Source organism: Gopherus flavomarginatus, chromosome 5 (genome assembly GCF_025201925.1).
Source record: "Gopherus flavomarginatus isolate rGopFla2 chromosome 5, rGopFla2.mat.asm, whole genome shotgun sequence".
NCBI classification, from domain to species: Eukaryota; Metazoa; Chordata; order Testudines; family Testudinidae; genus Gopherus; species Gopherus flavomarginatus.
The window spans coordinates 19,318,746-19,331,349 of NC_066621.1; the positions used below are offsets into that span (position 1 = coordinate 19,318,746).

The 12,604-nt window shown below is 49.7% G+C and overlaps 1 protein-coding gene across 6 annotated transcripts in view; it reads left to right on the forward strand.

The window, feature by feature from the left end:
* The window catches only part of ANKS1A (ankyrin repeat and sterile alpha motif domain containing 1A), a 175,074-nt gene that overhangs the window by 56,150 nt on the left and 106,320 nt on the right, over positions 1–12,604 (forward strand). For all 6 annotated transcript variants that reach the window (XM_050953009.1, XM_050953010.1, XM_050953012.1 and 3 more), the window contains 4 exons: positions 1,766–2,062; positions 2,685–2,760; positions 3,073–3,174; positions 10,501–10,596. In XM_050953009.1, coding sequence (XP_050808966.1) covers positions 1,766–2,062; positions 2,685–2,760; positions 3,073–3,174; positions 10,501–10,596 — 571 coding nt within the window. The remainder of the gene's footprint in view (positions 1–1,765; positions 2,063–2,684; positions 2,761–3,072; positions 3,175–10,500; positions 10,597–12,604) is intronic.

The window sequence follows — 12,604 nt, forward strand, 5'->3', positions numbered from 1 at the left end:
GATAAGGGGTGCAAGGTGTCCACTGTTAGCAATTCAGTCTCTCCTCTTCCTTACGTGTATCTTATGTCCTCTTCACTTTGCATTCACTGATCTGTCTCCCCTGTGCTCATTTTTTCTTTATGGCTGCTTAGCCTGTGCTGTTAGACTCTGTTAAACTTGTACTCTAATAGTGAGACCCTGCATCTCCCACACATTTCTCTTCTAAATGTTGCTTATTTCTGCATGTGGCTGTTGAGGCTTCTCACTTCCTTGTTCTGTTTGTTTTTATAAGTGAGTCATGACTGTAGAGGCTGTCTCTACAGCTCCCTACTTTCCTTATGCATTTCATGTGGCTGAAAAATGATGCAGTCAAATACCAGATAAAAACCAGTGGGAGTTTGCATGCGTGAGTTTTGTAATCTCTAGATTGCGATTTAACACATTAGTAGGATTAAAGCACGTGTAGATCCTGTCCAGTTCACAGCTTATTTCAATGGCAAATGGTGCAAAATATTGAGACATTCCTCTGCAAATCGTAATCCACAAAACACCATTCACAAAAAAAGCAAAATGGAAACATTTTATAATGAAATCCATATGCAATGAAATCTAGCTAGACAGATAGCTATCCTTTTTTAAAAAAGGGAAGTATAGTTAAAATTACCATTTTGTACCACAGTTAGAACTGCTTTGAAACCAGCAGAGAAAGCACGTTTGTAATAAAAGTTTTTGCCTCAAAGCAGACGCTAGTAAGTACTTGAATGTTCTTAAACAGAAATACCTCTGTATATTATACACAGTGGTAAAATTAGAAATTTTAAATGGAGCTTATGAGTTGGAAGCAGACTGGCTTAAATCCAGGGAAGGTGTTCACACATATTTTGCACCTGAAAATGAAAAATCTTTTGGATTGCTTGCGTATAGTTACTCTGCACGGCTTACTTTTTTTAACTTGACAGATGCTGCGTGTATTAATTGGATCAGGCTTTCACTGTAGAGGCATTCACTTGTGGCTTAGACGCTTCCCCACTGCTGAATTGAAGGCCTTGCCTGGGAAGGTCTGATTGGCACCGTGATCTAGCTGTGCTGCTCACTAAATTCACGTTTGCATGCGATAATTTAAACGAACTGCACACTTTCTAAAATAGTCTGCTTACAAGTTTCAGAATAAAGCGGAATGTCTGCTATAAAGAATCAAAACCTCAGTCATAGGAGAAATAACTGAATTCTAAAAACAATTGAAGTTTAAATTTTAAACAATGGCAATTAGGTTACTGTAGATGGAATCTATACTGTGGTTTGCTTGTTTCATTTTGCATTTACTTATTGTTAGGTGCCCAAGAGTGTTATATGCTTCATAGATAAGACAGGACCTTGCCTGCAAGACCTTACAAAGTAAATGACAACCCACAGAAACTTGGCAGTCCTCTAATTTTTAATTTGGCCTCTTGCTTTTGTGTTCAGTGCTTTGAAAGCAATGTATATCTGTGTACAGCAACTGCTTCCCATAGCTCAGAACACAAAGGTCTGTTGAGTGTTTTGAGGCTTTCTATGGGCTTTTAGTTAGGCGGGTTGGTCAGTTTATGAAGGTTACCTGTGCCTGATAAATTAGGAAGGTGACCAAAACACTGCTCTGGGCTCTTTATGTTAAAAAGGATTTATTGCATCCCCACTACTGGCTGTTTGTCTTGTTTTTACATTTAAACTTCAATGGTTTTGTGAGTGAGGCACAGAAGGGCTCATTTCTTCCGTCTTCTGAAGTGCCACTGTGTTTATGACCCTTCAGAATAACGACAATGAGACCGCGCTGCACTGTGCTGCTCAGTATGGCCACACGGAAGTTGTGAAGGTTCTCCTGGAGGAGCTGACGGACCCCACGATGCGCAATAACAAGTTTGAGACGCCTCTGGATCTGGCTGCGCTCTATGGAAGGCTGGAGGTTGTGAAGATGCTGCTGAACGCTCACCCCAATCTTTTAAGCTGCAACACTAAGAAACACACCCCCCTGCACCTGGCAGCTAGGAATGGACATAAAGCTGTAGTCCATGTCCTCCTAGATGCTGGCATGGATAGCAACTACCAGGTATCTTGCCAATCCATGTGTGATTCTAGTGCAAATGAAAGGGATCAGATAGCAGCTGGGGAGGCTGGAGTCGTCCCCATAGAAAAGGCACTGTAGTGGTCGGGCAAGCCTCTGTTGACCTTTGTCCTGGAGGACTCTGCTTTAAGGATAAGAATAGCTCAGTCTCCCATTCAGTCCTTGGCTGTGTTGGGGAGTCCCACTTGGGGCAGATATAAAGCAGTGAAATGTGTCCCCCAAAGGAGTGGAGAGAACTTGTTCTCTTCCCACCAAACCACTTCTGACTTCACTGTTAACACAGCAATAAACTTGTATGTCTTATTTGTCTTTCCTTCTATGGGAGAACACCCACTCTAAATAAACTTTGGAGAGTTTTTACTTTGTTTATAATTCTGAGGCCCTCCCATGTTAAACTAAACCTTCCTCCCACCCCAAACTCTTAATGCCGCAGAATAGTTTCTCACACAGTGTGACCCCAGTAATAGGTATTGGTTGCCGTGAGTTGCTTTTGTTCACATACTGTGCGTGCAACTACTTTTTTTTTTCCTGTTTATATAAATCCCTAAAATGTTTTAGGATTACGGTTCACAATCTGGGCTCATGGTATATTGTTTAATTTTTACAGACTGAGAAGGGCAGTGCTTTGCATGAGGCTGCTTTGTTTGGCAAGACCGACGTGGTACAAATATTGCTGGCTGCAGGTGAGAGAACGACATTTTGACACAATAGCCTGGAGATGGCTTTACCGGGATCATGTGATAAGGGAATGGTGTATGGTGGCACTATTTTTCTCTTATCAGCCAGCGGTGGAAGAATCGTTGCTCTGAGTGACTCATGGAAGAGGTATTCTCTGGGTAGTTGGGTCTTAGGTCTCTTTGGAGGAAGAATTTCTTTAACTCAGCCCAGGAAATGACCAGAAGAGCATCTAAGTCATGACTCAGTTAGAAGAAATGAGCTTTGTTGAAGATAGTGTGAAAATGCTCTCTCACCCTGCCTGCCTTTATCTCTTCTAGGTATTGATGTGAATATAAAAGATAACCGAGGCCTGACAGCTCTGGATATTGTGAGGGAACTTCCTTCTCAGAAAAGCCAACAAATAGCAGCTCTCATTGAAGGTAAAGGAGTGTTTTCTAGTTATTTATATTTATTTTTCTGTCTAAATGTACATGTGGTCTGCAGCCATATGATCATGTTCTTCTTCGAGTGATTGCTCATATCCATTCCAGTTAGGTGTGCGCGCTGCGCGTGCACGTCTGCCGGAAACTTTTTACCCTAGCAACTCCAGTGGGCCGGCAGGTTGCCCCCTAGAGTGGCGCCGCCATGGCGCTTGATATATACCCCTGTGGGCCCGCCCGCTCCTCAGTTCCTTCTTACCGCCGTGTCGGTTGCTGGAACTGTGGAGTGCGGCTTGCTCTCCTCCGCGTCCCTAGTTCTCCTTCGTTACGGTCAATAGTTGTAGTTGTAAATTGTTTAAAAAACAGTTTAGAGTTGTATAGTAATTAGTAGTCATTGTATATAGTTTATAGGACTTATTCGTGGGTTGGACCGTTGCCCTTCCCGGCACCAGGCCCATGCCTGGTTCGCCGGGCTTCAAGCAGTGCTCGGCCTGCAAGAAGCCGATGCCAACTAGTGATCCCCATGACGCGTGCCTGAAGTGCCTCGGGGAATCGCATATCGCCGATAAGTGTCACATCTGCAAGGCCTTTAAGCCTCGAACAAAGAAAGAGAGAGATCAAAGACTGCGGACTCTCCTGATGGAAGCGGCACTGAATCCGGTACTGTCAGCGCAGCCGGCCACCTCTACACCAGCACTGGACCGCGCCGTCACCGGAAAGACATCCCGGCACCGGGATCTGATCAAAGACCCTCGACGTCTGCGACATCATCTCGGCAGGCTCGAGCGGAGCGCCCAGCACCTACCTCTGCCTCGGCACCGCCTGCAGGGTTGCTGTCAACTCCGGGCCCGGAAGGTCCGTCGAGTCCGGCCCCTCCTAGCTCCCCCTTAAGATCTGGGGTCGAGCCATTAGTCCCGTCCACGCCGGAGACCTTCGCTTCGGCGCGGGACTTGATAGCTCTGACTGAGCCATCCCAGCCTCAACCCCCGGTGCGGGTCATCTCCAGAGGCAAGCCAACGTTGAGAGCGCTGTCTCCGGAATCCAGGCATCGATCGCCTTCGAGGCCCCGACGATGTGGACGCTCGTGCTCTTGGCGCTGCTCACAGTCCCGGCACCGCTCTCCTAGGTGTTACCGGTCGCACTCGCGGCGCAGGTCAACGTCGGTACAGTCCTGGTCTGGCTCTTCTCGATACCGGCACCAGAACTCTAGGAGCCGTTCGCGTCAGCAATCAACTCCCCGGTCGACCTCCCGGCACCGCGTTGGTGGCAGGTCCCGGTCCGGATCTCGGCACAGAGTACCAGACCGATCCTGGTCCCGGTCCCAGCACCGGTATGGCTCCCGGTACCGATCCTCGGCACCGAGAGGTTCGTTGGCGTCGGGACTGAGAGATGCCTATCCGCTGGGCCTGGACAGACACGCGGCCCTCTTTCAGGACCCTCCGCCTCAAGACCAAGGGCCGCAGCAGTGGGGGTTTTGGACTCCCTGGGCGTACCATCAAGCCCAGGGTCCGCAACATACTTCTCCCCGGCCTGCGGCGGACCGAAGACCACCAGAGTCAGCGCTGTCTCGCCCCCCTCCCTCTCTGGAAGGCGAGGACAGGTCCAGCCACCAGGACCCAGAGCTCCCTCCGGAGCCGGAGGGCCGAGCCCAGACGGAACCCCTTGTGGACGCTCTGCTGCCAGGAGTCTCCTCATCATCTTCCCCTGACAAGGCAGTGGCAGGCACCTCATCCTCCAGCCCTCCCCCTCTCGACCTCAGGGCACATCAGGACCTCCTCAGGCTCGTGGCGCAAAACTTTAATTTACAAGCGGAGGAGGTCGCTGAGATCGAGGATCTGGTGGTCAGCATCCTCTCCGCACATGCTCCCACCAGGGTTGCCCTGCCTTTCATTAGGACCATTCAGGCCAACGCCACCACTATCTGACAGTGACCGGCCTCCATCCCTCCTACTGCACGAGGCGTGGAGAGAAAGTACATGGCCCCCTCCAAGGGCTATGAATTCCTACACGTCCACCCGACACCGTGCTCCCTCGTGGTACAGTCGGTGAACAAGAGGGAGCGCCATGGACAAGAGGCCCCGGCGCCCAAATCTAAGGAGGCGAAGCGGATGGACCTCCTTGGCCGTAAAGTCTATTCGGCGGGGGCGCTACAGTTTAGGGTCTCCAACCAACAGGCCCTCCTTAGCCGCTACTCTTTTAACTCCTGGGTAGCGGTGGACAAGTTTAAGGAGCTGTTGCCGCAGGAGGCACGTCAAGAATTTGTGGCTATTCTTGACGAGGGCAAGAAAGTCGCAAGGACCTCGCTGCAGGCCTCATTGGACGCTGCAGACTCCTCCGCTCGGACCCTTGCCTCAGGGCTTACAATGCGCCGCATATCCTGGCTTCAGGTCTCTGGTCTTCCACCGGAGCTCCAGTATACCATCCAGGACCTCCCCTTTGAAGGCCAGGGCCTGTTTTTAGACAAGACAGACCCCAGGCTAAAGAGCCTTCAAGACAATCGGGTCATCATGCGCTCTTTGGGGATGCACGCACCCGTGATGCAGCGCAGACCCTTCCGGCCGCAGAGCCAGCAGCAACAACGCCGGCCGTATCCCCAGTTCCGCCCATGGCAGGACCTTAATAGGCGCCGGGGCAGGAGCAGTAGGTGCAGACAGTCGGGTGGCCAAGGGGGGCAGAACCAGGGCTCCTCCAAGGCCCCACCCGAACCCAAGCCTTCGTTTTGAAGGTGTGCCCGAGGGCGCAGTATCAGTTTCCCCTTCGTATCCTTCCCCACAGTTTTCCAACCGTCTTTCGTTTTTCCTCCAGGCGTGGACCCGAATAACATCAGACTGTTGGGTCTTACGCACTGTACAGGCCGGTTACCGCCTGTAGTTTTCATCGCCCCCACCCCCACCCTCGTCCCTCTTCAGGGACCCCTCTCACGAGCAATTCCTCCTTCAGGAGGTACAGACGCTCCTCGAAAAGGGAGCCATAGAAGAGGTTCCAGAGAGCGAGAAGGGCAAGGGGTTTTATTCCCGATACTTTCTGATCCTCAAGGCCAAGGGAGGCTTCAGGCCTATCCTCGACCTGCGAGAACTCAACAAGCATATGGTGAAGTTGAAGTTCCGCATGGTATCCCTGGGGACCATCATCCCATCGCTGGATCCTGGAGACTGGTACGCCGCCCTTGACATGCAGGATGCTTACTTTCATGTCGCCATATTTCCACAGCACAGGCGTTTCCTTCGCTTTGTGGTCGACCGCCAGCATTATCAATTTGCGGTCCTCCCATTTGGCCTTTCTGCTGCCCCGAGGGTATTCACGAAATGCATGGCAGTCATCGTCGCACATCTTCGGCGCAGCCGCATTCACGTGTTCCCCTACCTCGACAACTGGTTGATCCGAGGCACATCAGAGCTGTAGGTCCGCGACTACGTCCGCAGGATCAGCAATCTCTTTGCTGTCCTAGGCCTCATTGTCAACGTGGACAAGTCCACTCTGCTCCCCACGCAGGGGGTAGAGTTCATCGGGGCCGTTCTGGATTCCACCTTGGCCAGGGCCTTGCTACCATTGCCCAGGTTCCAGTCGCTATCGGCCATCATTCTTCGCTTGCAGGCGGCCCCCCTGACCTCCATAAGAACATGTCTGACCCTCCTGGGCCATATGGCGGCCTGTACGTTCGTGACAGCGTATGCTCGACTCCGCATGAGGCCCCTCCAATCTTGGCTCATCGCGCAGTACCGGCCGGCCAGACATTCATTAGACACAGTTGTCACCATCCCCCAGGGGGTACTGGACTCCCTCCGGTGGTGGCTAGACCAGTCTGTCGTGTGTGCAGGGCTCCCGTTCCATCCGCCCCAACCCTCGGCATCACTGACGACGGACGCCTCAGATCTGGGCTGGGGGGCTTACAGCGGAACCCTGAGGACTCAGGGCCTGTGGTCCCCCCAGGAACTGGACCTCCACATCAACATACGGGAGTTGAGAGTGGTCCGTCTTGCTTGTCAAGCGTTCGTCCATCACCTTCAAGGTCGCTGTGTCGCGGTGTTCACCGACAACACAACGACCATGTACTATATCAACAAGCAGGGCGGCACCAGATCCTCTCCCCTATGTCAGGAGGCGATGCGGCTCTAGGAATTTTGTATAGCCCATGCTATTCACCTCACGGCCTCCTACCTCCCTGGAGTACGAAACACACTGGCGGATCGCTTGAGCAGATCCTTCCGCTCACATGAGTGGTCCCTTCACCCGGACGTCGCCCTCTCACTCTTCCAGAGGTGGGGTCGTCCCCGGATGGATCTCTTCGCGTCCGGGGGAACAGGAAATGCCAGGCATTCTGCTCCTTTCAGGGTCGGGAGCCCGGGTCATTAGCGGACGCCTTCCTTATCCCATGGGTGACCCATCTGTTTTATGCGTTCTCTCCGTTTCCGCTGGTCCACAAGGTCCTCCTCAAGGTGCGCAGGGACAGAGCTCGCGTGATTCTGATAGCCCCAGCGTGGCCCAGGCAACATTGGTACCCCATGTTGCTGGACCTTTCAATAACCAACCCAGTTCCCCTGCCCCTTCACCTGGATCTGATCACCCAGGACCATGGCAGACTCTGTCACCTGGACCTTCGGTGTCTGCATCTCGCGGCGTGGCTCCTGCATGGCTGACTAGCTCCGAGTTACGCTGCTCTACCCCGGTTCGGGAGGTTCTCCTGGGCAGTAGGAAGCCTTCCACTAGAGCTACGTATTCAGCCAAGTGGAAGCGTTTTTCCTGTTGGTGTTCGGAGAAGGGTTTTCTCCCTATGGAGGTTTCCATCGCCAATATTCTGGACTACATCTGGTCCCTCAAGGACCAGGTTCTGGCGATATCGTCCCTTCGGGTTCACCTAGCGGCCATCTCCACCTTTTATCTGGGAGGAGATGGCTGTTCTGTCTTCTCCCACCCTATGGTGGCGAGATTCCTGAAGGGGCTGGAACGTCTCTACCCACAGGTCCGTCCCCCTGCCCCTTCATGGGATCTCAACCTCGTTCTGTCTCGGCTCATGGGCCCTCCATTTGAGCCGTTAGCGACTTGCTCCCTGCTCTACCTCTCCTGGAAGACCGCCTTTCTAGTGGCCATCACCTCAGCTAGACGGGTGTTGGAACTCCGGGCCCTCATGGTAGACCCCCCCGTATACGGTCTTCCATAAGGACAAAGTGCAGCTGAGATCGCACCCTACCTTTCTCCCCAAGGTGGTCTCAGCCTTTCACATTAACCAGGAGATCTTCCTTCCCGTCTTTTTCCCAAAGCCCCATTCGTCCCGCAGGGAGCAACAACTCCACTCGCTGGATGTCCGTCGGGCACCAGCGTTTTATGTGGAGAGGACCAAACCGTTCCGCAAGTCCCTCCAGCTCTTTGTGGCAATAGCGGACCGTGTCAAGGGCCTTCCTATTCCCTCGCAGAGGATATCCTCGTGGGTAACGTCCTGTATCAGGACCTGTTATAACTTGGCTCACATCCCTACGGGCCGTGTGACTGCGCACTCTACCAGGGCGCAGGCGTCATCGCTGGCTTTCCTTGCCCGAGTGCCGATCCAAGAGATCTGTAGGGCGGCGACCTGGTCATCGGTCCACACTTTCACTTCCCATTATGCCCTGGTCCAGCAGTCCAGAGAGGACGCGGCCTTCGGCTCAGCAGTGCTCCATGCCGCGACTTCTCACTCCGACCCCACCGCCTAGGTAAGGCTTGGGATTCACCTAATTGGAATGGGTATGAGCAATCACTCGAAGAAGAAAAGACGGTTACTCACCTTTGTAACTGTTGTTCTTCGAGATGTGTTGCTCATATCCATTCCACACCCGCCCTCCTTCCCCACTGTCGGAGTAGCCGGCAAGAAGGAACTGAGGAGTGGGCGGGCCGGCAGGGGTATATATCAAGTGCCATGGCGGTGCCACTCTAGGGGGCGACCTGCCGGCCCACTGGAGTTGCTAGGGTAAAAAGTTTCCGGCAGACGTGCACATGCGGCGCGCACACCTAACTGGAATGGATATGAGCAACACATCTCGAAGAACAACAGTTACAGAGGTGAGTAACCGTCTTTTTTGTAATCCCAGTAAACATCACAAGCTAAGCATCTTCAGGCCAGGCCAGTCCTTGGAGAGAAGCATCTAGGAATGCTCCAAGCATCTAGGAATGCAAGTGCTTTACCTCAACTGTTGGTACTTTTTTCTGAGTAATTGACCGTGTGCCCCACCAGTGTTTCCTCATGATGCTCTAGGAGGTGCTGTCTTGAAGATGATCCTTAAAACAGAAGTCTTGATTACTTGTGGGAATAAAAGGACCTCTGACTCTTTGCACAAGAGTGGGGCATCCTAGCTAGAGCCCCACTTGAGTAATATTTTCTCTTTTAAATTTCCTTTCAGTTGCATATGGTATTTGTCACATCTTGCATGTAACTGTTAGTAATACTTTCGCCTGCTAAACCCAGAGTTGAGTTCAATCCCTGAGGGGGCCATTTAGGGAACTGGGGTTTAAAAAAAAAAAAAGTCTGGGGATTTGTCCTGCTTTGAGCAGGAAGTTGGACAAGATCTCCTGAGATCCCTTCCAACCCTGATATTCTATGATTCTATGATTTGTGTAGAGTCTTATAGATTCAAAGCATTCTGCAAACATGAACTAATTAAACTTCATGCTACTCCTGTGAAGTTGCCAGATACTGTCCTCATTTTTACAAATGGGGAAACGAAGGCTGCTTGAAGGCTAAAAGTTTTTAAGCCTTAAGTGGCATGAGTGAGACACTTAAACTCAGGTGTCTAATTTCAGGCATTTTAAATTTGGTATTTCTACGCTAGCTGTCTTGCTTGTGATCATAGGTCCCTGACTAGAAACTATCTCTTGACTGTCTTGTGTTGGTCCACACAACTACACTGCCTCTTCTCAGTGTAGTATTCTCGGCTCCTTGGAGCTCAGATCAAGTGTTGTATCTCGCTAAACAGCTACATAGTAATCTGCTTGATAAGTTTGGGTGTGCATCTTAATTAGTTGATCTGTAAAGCACTTCGTAGTTCTGTGATGAAAGGCATTCTGCAGAAGTTCAATGTCTTTATTCCCTGGACATGTGATTAAAGGGGTAATCTGCTCCTCTTGTGTGAGTAGAGCTCCCAGATTTAACCCTGCACTTTGATTTCTTTTGAGCTGTCTTAGTATGTAGCTCAGCAGCTTTCAGAATAGCCACTTAATTCTGATCCACAAAGTGGGAATGTGGTGTGCATGATATTGAAGCAGGGAACAGGACTGTCTGCCTAACCTGGGTAAGTGGCAACCCCAGTGGTGAGCTTCTCACTATTTGAATGTTGCTTTTTCCTCTTTCCTGCACAGATCACACAACTGAGAAGAAGAGTAGAAAAGCGGCAGAGAAGGCTCCGCCAACACCTGTCATTCCTGCCACTGAACCTGCAGTCCGGATACCACAGGGTATGAAGTCCGCTGTCTGGGAGGCAGTGCTTATGTTTGTTGGATGTGCAGATGTCTATTGATGACTGCACTGCTCTGAGTAGAGAAGAGGCAGGGTTCAGTTATAATAAATCCAAAAGTCGTACTTTGTGCCAAGAAAGCCAGATAGTCTGAAACCAATGATTCCCCTTCCCTCCCACCCCCTGGTTCTTTAAATCTGACTTGCATAAAATTTCCCATCTGTTGCCCCTGTAATAGGGGTGGGTGGATGTCTCCATAAATCCAGAGGGAGCTGCCATGTGTGTCTTTGCTCTCATCTTCGCTACTGTTCTGCTGAACCAATTAAATGATCCGTAAAGTACCAAACATATTGGGTAAAATGCAAATACATGTACATTGCTATGTATGTGACCCATCCTCCCTTAGTGAGAGTACCAAAGGATTGGCTGCATTCCAGAGGTGTGTGGTAGTGAGACACAACCCTGGTGGAGACTGTCCGGTCTAGAGAACAGGTTTTTATAACGGAGGAAAAAATCCTTCTCCAACACTGATCAAGCAAGTCCAGGCTAAACATTGGTGAAGTTAAAAAAGGCTTATTGCTAGCATGGTTTGAGCAGCCTTGTGGGTAAGACACCAAACTGAACTGAAAACGGCAGCAGCTGTTCTCTAATGGGGCAACCCCTAATGAGTTTGTATGGTCCTTGTGTGGGTGTGCTTCATGATATCTAAGCAGTGATGCATGCAGCCTAGATTCTTGTTCAATTGCTAGGCAGCTTCTCTTGCTTGCTTGTAGGGTTAGTTGATTTAAATCAAAACAATTTAAATCAGCAATTTCAATAGAAATGTAGGAGTGAAAGGGACCTCAAAAGGTCATCTAGTCCAGCCCCTGCACTCAGGTAGGACTAAGTATTATCTAAACTGTCCCTGACAGATGTTTAGACAATCATCTGTAGGTTAGACAACTTATTCTTAAAAACCTCCAGTGATGGAGATTCCACCACCTCCCCAAGTAACTTTTTCCAGTGTTTAATTACTCTTTCATTTATGTCTCTTAATGTCTAACCTCAGTCTCTTTTGCTGCAATTTAAGCCCATTACTATTTGTCCTGTCCTAAGTGGTTAAGGAGAACCCTCCTCTTTATAACCACCTTTTACATATTGATTCTTACCACGTTCCCCCTCAGTCTTCTCTTCTCTGGCCTAAACAAATTCAGTTTTTTCAACCTTTCTTCAGATGTCACATTTTCTAGACCTTTAATAATTTTTGCTGCTTTTCTCTGGGCTTTAATTTATCCACATACCCAGAACTGAACACAGGATTCCAGTTGAAGCCTGCTGAGTGGGATAACTACTTCTCATGTCTTGTTTACAACACTCCTGCTAATACATGGCAGAAGGATATTTCCTTTATTTCTGTAATAGTATCATATTGTTGACTCACAGTTCGTTTGTGATCCACTATAACTCCCAGATCCTTTTTTGCAGTACCCCTTCCTAGGCAGTCATTTCCTATCATTTATTTGTACCATTGATTATTCCTTCCTTAGTGTAGTAGTTTGTGTTTGTCCTTACTGAATTTCGTCCTGTTTATTTGAGACCATTTCTCCAGTTGGTCAAGATTATTGCGAATTCTAATCTTGTCCTTTAAAGTGCTTGCAACCCCTCCTCTCCCAACCCTATCCGTACACTCAAGAAGTATACTCTCTATGCCATTATCCAAATCATTTATGAAGATATTTAAGAGAACCAAACCCAGGACAGATCCCTTTGGGACTCCACTCGATATGCCTTTCCAACTTGACTGTGAACCATTGATAACTACTCTCTGAATGTGGCTTTCCAATCATTTGTGCACCCACTATATATATTTCCCTAGTTTGTTGATGAGACGGTCATGTGGGCCAATATCAAAAGCTGTACTGAAGTTGAGATGTATCACATCTGCTGCTTTCCCCCATCACAAGGCTTGTTACCCTGTCAAAGACGGATATTAGGTTGGTTTGACATGACTTGTTCTTGACAAATCCATG